Below are 12,028 nucleotides of genomic sequence, written 5' to 3'. Positions count from 1 at the left end.
TGCACATGTATAAGGTATTAAAATAATTTTTAAAATTCTGCCATAAGCTTTTTTTCCTTATTAATTTTTAAGATATTTAGGTAACATTACACAATAAAAGGGTAAATTATATATCTATCTCAAAACAGGCAATTCTGAATGATAATTACAATTATTATAGCTTATAACTGGAGTCTACTTTTTTGTTTTGTTCTGTTTTATGAGACAGGGTCTTGGTAAGTAGTTCAGGCTGACCTCAAACTCAGATCAAGTGATAGGATCCAAGTGTGCAACATCACACCTAGCTTTGTTCACTTTTAAAATTATGGTGAAATACACATCACAAACTTTACTCTGTTAACCATTTTTAAGTGTGAAATTCAGTACTGTTAAGTATATTCATATTTTTTCAGCTAACAATCTGTAGAACTTTTTCATCTTGCAAAACTGAAATTCTGTTCCTACAAAATTTTAGTTCCGGCCAGGTGGCGCACGCCTTTAATCCCAGCACTCGGGAGGCAGAGGCAGGTGGATCTCCATGAGTTGGAGGCCAGCCTGGTCTACAGAGTGAGATCCAGGAAAGGCTCCAAAACTGCACAGAGAAACTCTGTCTCGAAAAACCTTTAAAAAAAATTTTTTTTAGTTCCCCACTAGGCCTGCGTCTGGCACCCCCTATGAAATTTGACTGCTCTGTAGACCTAGTGTAAGTGGACCATATTCTTGTGACTGGCTGTCTCACTCAGCATTCCTCGGGGTCTGTCCCTGTAATAGAATGTTAGGATTTCTGTTTGTTTGTTTGTTTTTTGACACATGGTCTCTCTATGTAAACCAGGCTGGCCTTGAACTCACAGAGATCTGTGTGTTTCTGCCTCCCAAGTGCTGAAGTTAAAGGGATGTGCCACCATTGCTGGCCCCCAAATGGTAAATTTGTACAACCACTCCTTTTCTTTACTTGTATAGCATGTAACATGATTCTAGGCCAGGCATAGTGCCATAGGCCTTTAATACCAGCATTTGGGAGGCAGAGACACATGAATCTCTGTGAGTTTGAGGCCAACCTGATCTACCTAGCAAGTTCCAGGCCAGCTTGGGCTACATAGTGAGACCCTGAGTCTAAAAAAACATTTTCTATTAGCCAGGTGTGGTGGCTATGACTTTAATCCCAGCACTCAGGCCAAGGCCATCCTGTTCTGCATAGTGAGTTCTAACCTAGCCACCAACACCTTGTCTGGGAAAAACACAAACAAACAAACAAAAAACTTCATTTAAAAAAACTGGCTAATGCCTTTAATCCCAGCACTCGGGAGGCAGAGCCATCCTGGTCTACAGAGCAAGATCCAGGACAGGCACCAAAACTACACAGATAAACCCTGTCTCGAAAAACAAAAAACAAAAAAACTGGTTCTAATTTCCAGATTATTTAATGATAACTGTCTTGATAGGTTATAAATTCTGTCTGACAGTAGAGATTTTTTTCTATTGTGTTTACTGTGTATTCCCAGTCTCTATTTGATCCTTGATAAACATCACTGGGTAAATGATGTTTTATGTTCTCACTAACTCAGGGAAATGAGGCTCGTGAAGGGAGAAGCCCATCATGGTTCAGCCCAGCTGAGGCTGTCCAGGTCATGCGCTACTGTTGCCTCTTGGCCCGGAGTGTCTCCAGCCAAGTTTCTTCCAAGGATATCGGTGTCATCACACCCTATCGGAAGCAGGTGAGCCCACCAGGACTCTGTCTTCTTATACATAGCCACTGTGGCCCTTGGTATTTGGTTTCTGAAGGGCAGAAACAAGCTCATTCTGAACAGTAGCAGGTTTTCAGAGAAGCAGAACCATATTCAAATAATGCTGAAGATAAGAAATTGGTAAACCATACAGCTCATGGCCATTACTAACCAGCAACCTGTCTTACTATAGGCAGTGCTGAGTATTATTTTTACATTCTAGGTAATTACATCATAAATATTTACATAAGGACCTGTGGAATATCTTAGTACTTTGTTCCTTTAAGAAAAAACTTTCAGGCCGGGTGGTGGTGGTGCACACCTTTAATCCCAGCACTCGGGAGGCAGAGGCAGGCGGATCTCTGTGAGTTTGAGGCCAGCCTGGTCTACAGAGCGAGATCCAGGACAGGCACCAAAACTACACGGAGAAACCCTATCTCGAAAAACCAAAAAAAGAAAAAAAAAAAGAAAAAGAAAATAAAACACTTTCAGGGGCCTGGAGAGATGGCTCAGTAGTTAAGAGCACTGGCTGCTCTTCCAGGGGTCCTGAGTTCAATTCCCAGCAACCATATAGTGGCTCACAACTATCTATAATGGGATCTGATGCCTTCTTCTGGCATAAAGTGGATAGAGCACTCATATAAAATAAATAAATAAATGTTTAAAAAAAATAGAAAAAGCTTTCGGCAGGGCAGTGGTAGAACACGCCTTTAGTCCTAGCACTCTGGAGGCAGAGGCAGGTGGATCTCTGAGTTTAAGGCCAGCCTGGTCTACAGAGTTCCAGGACAGCTCAAGGCTACACAGAGAAACCTTGTCTTGAAAAACCATTTAAGAGGGGGCTGGAGAGATGGCTCAGAGGTAAAGAGCACTGAATGCTCTTCCAGAGGTCCCGAGTTCAATTCCCAGCACCCACATGGTGGCTCACAACCATCTGCAATGAGATCTGGCACCCTCTTCTGTACACATAATAAATAAATAAAATCATTAAAAAAAAAAAGAAAGAAAAACCATTTAAGAGAAAACAAAACAAAAAGCTTTCAGCTTAAATCTCAGAACTTGTGAGGCAGAGGCAGGAGGATCTTTTAAGAGCAATGCCAGCTAGGGCTACATATTGAGACCCTGTCTCAGGTGTAGTAGTAGGAGTAGGAGTAGTAGTAGTAGTAGTAGTAATAATAATAATAATGATAATAATAATAATAATAACATCTTTGTATGTGTAGCAGTTCATATCTTTAGCAACAGCCCTTGGAAGACTGAGGCAGGAGGATTGCTGCTAGTTAGAGACTAGTCTGGATTATTCACGTTCTAGGCCGATCTGGGCTACAGAATGAAACCCTCTCTCAGTAAAAGAAAAAGAAAGCTGTCCACCCCAGCCCTCAGCCAGTATTTCTCAAAGGTAATGAATGTTGCTGGCATTTGTGAGGGTGACCCTTCCACAGAAAAGGTTTGTGGGGCAGCAAGCATTGCTGGCCCTATATAACACTCTATAGATTGTGACACCCAGAAACTGTCCATGTGTATTTACCTGTTCTGAAGCTGGCCTGTGGGTAGAGGTACCTTCCTTACCAAACACAAGTTTCAGTAGTTGAGTTCTTGCCCCTGTGATATACAGACCACCAAAGCTCGGGGGTGAGGCCCTAGAGCAGCAAACAAAAGGTTGACTGCACAGGCAGTTGTGAGAACACATGGTCTTTGTTAAGAACATGCTGACATGTGTTAGGAAAGTCTTTTTTCTGAAGTGGGGCAAGAGGTGAGAATGAGTATGTAGTTCTCCTGGTGGCACAGAGATAGCAGTAACTTGATTAAGAGCACACAGCCATTTGATGCTGGGCTATCTTTCCTCCTTGCTAAGTTTGGGGTCATTGGCCACACCACTGTCTGGAAACAGAGCATCCTCCATCTTGACACTGTAGTGCAGTTGACTCACAAGTCCAAGTCTATATATTTTTTTCCTTTTTTATTTATTTTTTATTTTTTTATTTTTTTTATTTATTTATTTTTTTTTTTGGTTTTTTTTTTTTTTTTTTTTTTTGGTTTTTCAAGACAGGGTTTCTCTGTGTAGCTTTGCGCCTTTCCTGGAACTCACTTGGTAGCCCAGGCTGGCCTTGAACTCACAGAGATCCACCTGGCTCTGCCTCCTAAGTGCTGGGATTAAAGGCGTGCGCCACCACCACCCGGCTTCCTTTTTTATTTATTCTTCTCTCATATATTACATCCCCTCCCGCCTCTCCTCCCAACCCCCAAACCTCACCTCTCCCCCAGATCCACTTCTACATTTCCCTTCAGAAAAGGGCAGGCCTCCCAGGGACATCAACCCAACATGGCATATCAAGTTAAGTAAAACAAGGCATTTTCCCTCATATTAAGGCTGGATGAGGCAACCCAGTAGGAGAAAAGAGGTCCCAAAAGCATGTAAAAGAATCAGAGACAGCCCCTGTTCCCACTGTAAGGAGTCCCACAAGAACATCAAACTATACAGCAATAACTTGTATGCAGAGGACCTATGTCAGACCCCTGCAGGAAAACTCCAACCCAAGGAGGTTAACTGCACCCATGAAAACACAGGAAATAATCTCACACCAACAAAACCAAAAGAAGAGAAACACACACACACTACCAACAACAATAACAATAAAAAAACAGGAATTAACAATCATTAGTCATTAATATTTCTCAATATCAGTGAACTCAATTCCCCCAATAAAAAGACACAGGATGCCAGGTAGTGGTGGTGCATGCCTTTAATCGCAGCACTCAGGAGGCAGAGGCAGACAGATCTCTATTAATTCAATGCTAGCCTGGTTTACAGAGCAAGTTCCAGGACAGGCTCCAAAGCGACACAGAGAAACCCTGTCTGGAACAACAACAACAAAAGACAAGCTAACAATATATACGAAAACAGAATCCATCCTTCTGCTGCATATAAGAAACATACTTCAACATCAAAACTAGACCTTACCTCAGAGTAAAGGGTTAGAAAAAGATTTTTCCAAGTAAATGGATGCAAGAGGCAAGCTGATATAGCCATTCTAATATCTAACAAAATAGCCTTCCAACCAAAATAAATCAAAAAAGATGGGGGAGGACATTAAATATTTATCAAAGGAAAAATCCAGCAAGATGACATCTCAGTTCTTAACATCTGTGTCTCCAAATGCAAGGGCACTCACATTTGCAAAAGAAACATTACTAAAGCTTAATTGAACCTCACTCACATATTAATAGTGGGAGACTTCAATACCCACTTTCACCAATGGACAGGTAATCGAAACAAAAACTAAACAGAGACATAATGGAGCTAACAGAAGTTATAAATGAAATGGACCTAACAAAGATCTACAGAACATTTTACCCAAACACAAAAGAATAAATATACTGTTTCTCAGCACCTCACAGAACATTCTTCAACTCGGCCACAAAGCAAGTCTTAACAGACACAAGAAAATTGAAATACTCCCTCTCTCCTATCAGACTACCACAGATTAAAGCTGGATTTCAACAACAGAAAGCCTACAAACTCATGGAAACATAAACTCTCCACTGAATGACTACTGAGTCATTAAAGACTTTGTAGAATTCAATGAAAATGAATGCACAACACACCCAGACTTATGGGACACGATATAAGTGGCTCTAACAGGAAAGTGTAGTTGAAAATTTTCCTGTGTCCCACCTGTTCCACAGCCACTCAGACCCAGATAAACACACACAGGCTTATTTTCCATCTATGGCCATGTCAAGCTTCTTGCTATCCAGCTCTTATATCTTAACCCATTTCTATAAATCTACACCTTGCCACGTAGCTTGTGGCTTACCAGTACTTTACATCTTGCTTCTGGCCATGGCTGGCAGCGTCTGCCCCACTCTCCTTTCTTTCCTGTCTCTCTTGGATTTTCCTGCCTGGCTCCATCTTGCCCTGCCATAGGCCAATGTAGCTTTATTTAATCAACCAATCAGAGCAACACATATTCACGGCATACAGAAAGACATCCCACAGCAGGAAAGTTCATAGCACTAAATGCCTTCATAAAGAAATTGGAGAGAACTCTTTCTAGGAATTTAACAGCACACCTGAAAGCTCTAGAAACAAAAAGAAGCAAACACACCCAAGAGGAGTAGACAACAGGAAGTAATCAAACTCAGAACTGAAATCAACAAAATAAAAGAGAACAATACAAATAATGAAACAAAGAGTTGATTCTTGAGAAAATCAACAAGATAGACAAAACCTTATCCAAACTAACAGAATATCCAGATTAACAAAATCAGAAAGGTGAAGGGGGACATAACAATAGACACCAAGGAAATTCAAATAATCATTAGGTCATACTTCAAAAACCTATACTCGGGGCTGGAGAGATGGCTCAGAGGTTAAGAGTACCAACTATTCCTCCAGAGGTCCTGAGTTCAAATCCCAGCACCCACATGGTGGCTCACAACCATCTGTAATGAGATCTGGTGCCCTCTTCTGTGTACAATAATAAATAAATAAATCTTTTTAAAAAAAAAAACTATACTCCACAAAATTGGAAAATCTAAAAGAAATGGACAGTTTTCTTGATAGATACTACTTACCAAAGTTAAATCAAGATCAGATAAACAATTTAAATAAACCTATAACCCCTAAGGAAATAGAAGCAATCATTAAAAGTCTCCCAACCACCATGCCGTGGTGACACACACCTTTAATCCCAGCATTCGGGAAGCAGAGGCAGGCAGATCTCTTGTGAGTTCAAGGCCAGCCTGGTCTACAGAGTTGAGTTCCAGAACAGCCAGAACTGTTTCACAGAGAAACCCTGTCTAGAACCACCCCCCAAAAAAAAGTCTCCCCACCAAAAAAAGCCAGGGCCAAATGTTTTTAGTGCAGAATTCTACCAAAATATATATATATAATTATTATAGTCCTCAAATTATTCCACAAAATAGAAATGCAAAGAACATTGCCAAATTCATTTTATGAGGAGGCCACAGTCACCCTGATACCCAAACCACACAATGATTCAACAAAGAAAAAGAATTACAGACCAATTTCTCTCATGAACATTAATCAAAAATACTCAATAAAAAAACTCTCAAACCAAATGCAAGAACACATCAAAAAGATCATCCTCCACGTTCAAGTTAGGCTTCACTCCAGAGATGCAGGGATGGTTCAACATATGAGAATCTGTCAGTGTAATCCACCATATATACAAACCAAAAGAAAAAAACCAAATGATCCATCTCATTAGATGCTGAAAAAGTCTTTGACAAAATCCAGCACCCTTCATGATAAAAGTCTTGGAGAGATCAGGCATACAAGGGACATACCTAAACACAATAAAGGTGGTTTACAGCAAGCCTGTAGCCAATATCAAATTAAATGGAGAGAAACTCAAAGCAATTCCATTTAAAAACAAGTCCATGTATTTGGCTGGACTTTTTTTGAGGGTAAACATTTTTTTAAGATTTTTATTTTGTGTATGAGTGTTTGTCTGTATTATTGTCTATGTACCATATGTATGTCTGGAATCCAGAAGAGAGCATCAGAGCTCTTAGAACTGGAGTTACAGGTGGTTGTGAGTGGGTCCTGACAACTGAACCCAGGTCCTCTGCAAAAGTAACAAGTGTTCTTCACTACTGAGCCATCTCTCCAGCTCAAGGATAAACATTTTTATGTTCTTGTTCACTACTTAAATTACCATTTATTACTAATAGTAAAAATTTGGTTTTGGCAAAATGGTTCATCAGGTTAAAGCACTTGCTGCCAAGCTTAATAACCTGAGTTCAATTCCAAGGACAACATGATGGAAGGAGAGAACCAATCCCCACAAGTTGTCCTTTGACCTCCATGTGTATGTTATAACATGGACATGCCACCCATGGATAAATAAATAAGTAATATTTGGGGTCAGAGAGGTGGTTCAGTGGGTAAAGTGTTAAACATAGCTGCTTAAACATGAGTACCTGGGTTCAAATCCCCAGAACCTAGATAAAGCCAAGCACAGTAACACACACCTGTAATACCTGTGCTCCTGTAGTGAGATGGGAGGCAGAGACAAGAGAATCCCCAAAAACTTTGGGACCAGCTAGATTGATCTATCCAGCACAGTGGCAAACAACAAAAGACCCTACCACAAGGTGGAAGGAAGGACCAACACCTCAGGTTGTCATCTGACCTCTGTACACATGCATACAGATACACACACACACACACACACACACACACACACACACACAGCATGCACACGATATTTTACTTTTTCTATCTAAATAACCTCCCTGTCTTGCTTCATTCTCTCCTTTGTCTGTCTCTGTCTGTCTGTCTCTCTCTGGCTGGCTGTCTCCCCACCCCCCCACCTTTCCTCTTCCCTTTTTCTCCTCTCACCTTGGGTCCTCATTTGAGTTGTGTGTCTTCACCTTCCTTTTCAAAGTATGGTCTGCTGGCTTCAGGACTCCACTAATGGCTGGGACACCATCCTCCAATGGGATGGGACAGAACATGTCATCCCTCTCTTCCTGCTCAGCACCTGAGTAGGAAGTACCCTTGTATTTCATGCATTTTCTGTAATGCATCAGGTAGTGCATCTCTTAGTGCTTATCTCATTGGGAGGGTGTTGAGCTTCATAGATCCATAAATGGTTTTTCATCAGATTCTGGAAGTTTGGACCAGTATTTCTAAATACTTTTTTTCTGCTCCTTCTTGCACACTGTGGGCTTGATCTGTTCTTCAGGTTGTTAGACAGTTTCTGTTGCTCTGTTTTAAGTTTTATTCTTGCTTGTCATTTGTTTCTAGAGCAGTTTCACTTTATACCCAGGCTAGCCTTGAACTCATAGTAGTCCTCCTGCCTCAGAATCCCAAATTCTAGGATTACAAGACAAGAGTCACCTTAGCTGGCTTAACTTCACTCTTTTTTTATACCACTGTTGGGTATCTTTTAGTAATTTATCAGCTCAGACTTTGAACTGTAAAATCTCGGCTGGATCTTTATCATTTCTGTTCTTACTAGAATCTCTGCTGTGGCATTTGCCCATAAAGTTTTTTCAAGTTATTGAGACACATTGGTAATAACGTCCCTGAAGGCTCTGCTAGCTCCAACACCTGCAAACACTCCTGGTTCCCTCATGCCCTTTTTCTTGAGTGTGTGTGGGTCACATTTTCAGTTCCCTTGAATGTTTTTAAACTTCTGTTGAGAACTAGAAATTTTAGTAAACACGGTAACTTTGGATTCTGATCTCCACTCTGAAGATTGTGCTTTATTCTTACTTGCTTCTTTGGTTCATAGCTGCCTCCACTCTGTGGCATCTTATTTTTTCTGATATGTGTCTCTGTTGAGTTTTATTTTCTTTGTTTTTAAACATGGCTTCTGGGGGACTACAAGCCCAGCTTAGTGGGTCACCAGCTCTTGGCAGTGGCCGTGCGCACCATCTTGAGGGGGTATCTCTGCCATTCACTAAATATATATCCTCAGTGCCTTCCAGTGCAGACCTCAGGCCATTTGAATCTTCCCAAACTGCTGCTTCTCACTAGGCTCTTTTGTGTCTCCTCTGCCATGAACACAGCCTCAGCCAGTAATACATTCATCCCCACCTTGAGGTCTCTTTTTCTTTGTTTGTTTGTTTTAAGCAGGAGAGATGGCTATGGGTGCTGGGAACCTAGCTACTTTTTTCTTGTTTTTGTTGTTTGTTGCGTTTTTTGTTTTTGTTTGGTTGGTTTTTGTTTTGTTTTTGGTTGTGAGCCTAGCTTTTAATAGCTGAGTCATCTTTCCAGCCCAATGAGTGGAGCTCTTGGCTCTCCATGCCTGCTTGCCTCTGAGGTTACAGCCAGATGGAAGAGCCCACAGACCAGAGCACAGACTCCCACTGTTCTTACCCAAAGTTGAGTAGCATTAACACTTGTTAGACAGTGATTATTTCCAGAACTCTGAATGTGCAAGTGTGTGTTTGCTTTGTGGGAGTAGATTTGTATCTCCTTACTCAGTTGTCACCATCTTGCCTAGATCTTGTTTGGACCTAAAGCCCTACAAGGATACTAGTAGATATCCATGGGGAAACAGATGATGGGACATCAGGCTGGCCCAGTGCCACATGCCATCAACCTGTCCTTGAGGCTCAGCTCCGTCCTCAAGATTGCACTGATGTAGGCTGAACAGCTTTCCAGGCCTTCCACACTGACCTTGATAGTGATCACTGCACAGCTGTCCAGCGTAGTAGATTAGTTCAGGGTCTCTGTGTTCAACTCATTTTCATGGGACTGACCAGGAGTCTGAGAGACTCCTTCTGGTAGTGTCTGCTTGCTGGTTTATTTTAAAGATTGATTTTTATTTTATGTGTATGGGTGTTTTACCTGCATGTGTGTCTCTGCACCGCATGCATGTAGTGCTTGTGGAGTTAGATGCTTGTGAGCCACTTTGTGAGTGCTGGGATTCAATTCTGGATCCTGTGGAAGAGCAGCCAGTTCTCTTCCTTGCTGAGTCCTCTCTCTGGCTTCTGGTGTTTGTTTGTTGTTTACAGTTTTCAAACCATTTTATTTTTATTTTTCATTTTACATACAAACCACAGTTCCCCCTCCCTCCCCTCCTCCTGGTGCCCTCTACCCACCCTTCATCCACTCCTCAGAGAGGGTAAGGCCTCCTCCCATGGGGAGTCAGCAAAGTTTGGCATATCAAGTTGAGGCAGGACCAAGCCCTTCCCGCTGTATCAAGGCCTAGCAAGGCATCCCACCATAGGGAATGGGCTCCAAAAAGCCAGTTAATGTACAATGGATAAATCTTAGTCCCACTCCAAGGGCCCAACAAACAAACCAAGCCACACAACTATCACCCAATCCAGAGGACCTAGGTCGGTCCCATGCAGGCTCCCCAGCTGTCAGTCCAGAGTCCATGAGCTCCCACTAGTTCAAGTCAGCTGTCTCTGTGGGTTTCCCCATCATGATCTTGACCACCCCCCCCCCCCCCTTGCTCATACAATCTCTCCTCCCTCTCTTCATCTGGAATCAAGGAGCTCTGCCCAGTGCTTGGCTATGGATCTCTGCATCTGCTTCCACCAGTTACTGAATGAAGGTTCTATGATGACAGTTAGGTTAGTCACCAATCTGATTACAGGAGAAGGCCACTTCAGGCTTCCTATCCACTATTGCTAGGAGTCTTAGTTGGAGTCATCCTTGTGGGTTCCTGGGAATTTCCCTAGCACCAGGTTTCTTCCTAACCCCATAATGGCTCTCTCTATCAAGATATCTCTTTTATAGCTTCTGGTTTTTAAAGATAGAGTTTCTCTCTGGATCTCAGACTGGCCTAGAACTCATTTTGTAGCCCAGGCCAGCCTCAAACTCATGATCATCCTGCCTCCGTCTCCCAAGTGCTCACATATGCTTCTTAAATACTAAGGGTTTTGTTTTGTGTGCTAGGGATCAAACAGGGCCTTGTGCATGGTAGTCAAGGGCTGAACCATTGAACTACATCCATATCCTCTTATACTACCTTTTTAAAAACACCCTCAGTATTTTTCATTATTTAATGATTTTTAATATGTACAAGTATGTTGCCTGCATATATGTCTGTATACCACATGATTGCTTGCTGTCCAGGGAGGCCAGAATAGGGTGTCAGATTCCCTGAGACTGGAGTTACACATGGTTCTGAGCCTTCATGTGGGTGCTGGGAATTTGAACCTGGGTCATCGGGAAGAATAGCCAGTGCTTTTAACCACTGAGTCATCTTTCCATCACTCTGTCTGACCTTTTTATCCTCATATTCAGCTCAGAATGTCTCACATATGGGCATATACAACTCTTCACATAAGTGTCAGTCATTTGCCAAGAGAACGCAATTAACCTTTGCATTGATGGTCAGATCTTTGAAGCAAGAAACCAGATTGTCAAAGTGGAGGCACATGCTTTTAATCCCAGCACTCAGGAGGCAGAGGCAGGTGGATCTCTTGAGTTTGAGGCCAGCCTGATCTACAGAACAAGTTCCAAAACAGCAAAGGCTACCCAGAGAAACTCTGTCTTGAAGAAAAAAAAAAAAAAAAGAAAGGAAAAATCATTACTCAAATGTCCACTTGTCACAAAACTGGAGCAACTGCTCCTGTGTAGCCCTGCTGGAAGGAGCCAGAAAGACTGACTGAATTCTCCAACACCCAACACCCCCAATTGAGACCTTTTCATTGGCATCAAGGGTGCCTAGCTGCAGAGGTATGATCTGAGAATGGTGTGTGTTGCTGTGATCAAGCAAGTGTAACTTTTTTATAACATATTTCTCAAATGTCCTGCATGTCCCCACATGGTCTGAAGAAGGGTTTGAATAATTAAAAATACATTTAATAGGACAAATACATCACAACAAAAA

The 12,028-nt window shown here is 41.9% G+C and overlaps 1 protein-coding gene across 2 annotated transcripts in view; it reads left to right on the top strand.

The window, feature by feature from the left end:
* Mov10l1 (Mov10 like RISC complex RNA helicase 1) overlaps positions 1 to 12,028 on the top strand; it is a 76,630-nt gene that overhangs the window by 61,825 nt on the left and 2,777 nt on the right. For both annotated transcript variants that reach the window (XM_059248130.1, XM_059248129.1), the window contains exon 23: positions 1,545 to 1,694. In XM_059248130.1, the coding sequence (XP_059104113.1) occupies positions 1,545 to 1,694 (150 nt within the window). The remainder of the gene's footprint in view (positions 1 to 1,544; positions 1,695 to 12,028) is intronic.

This window comes from Peromyscus eremicus, chromosome 20 (genome assembly GCF_949786415.1).
Source record: "Peromyscus eremicus chromosome 20, PerEre_H2_v1, whole genome shotgun sequence".
Taxonomy (NCBI): Eukaryota; Metazoa; Chordata; class Mammalia; order Rodentia; family Cricetidae; genus Peromyscus; species Peromyscus eremicus.
This window is presented reverse-complemented; position numbering and strand designations above follow the sequence as displayed.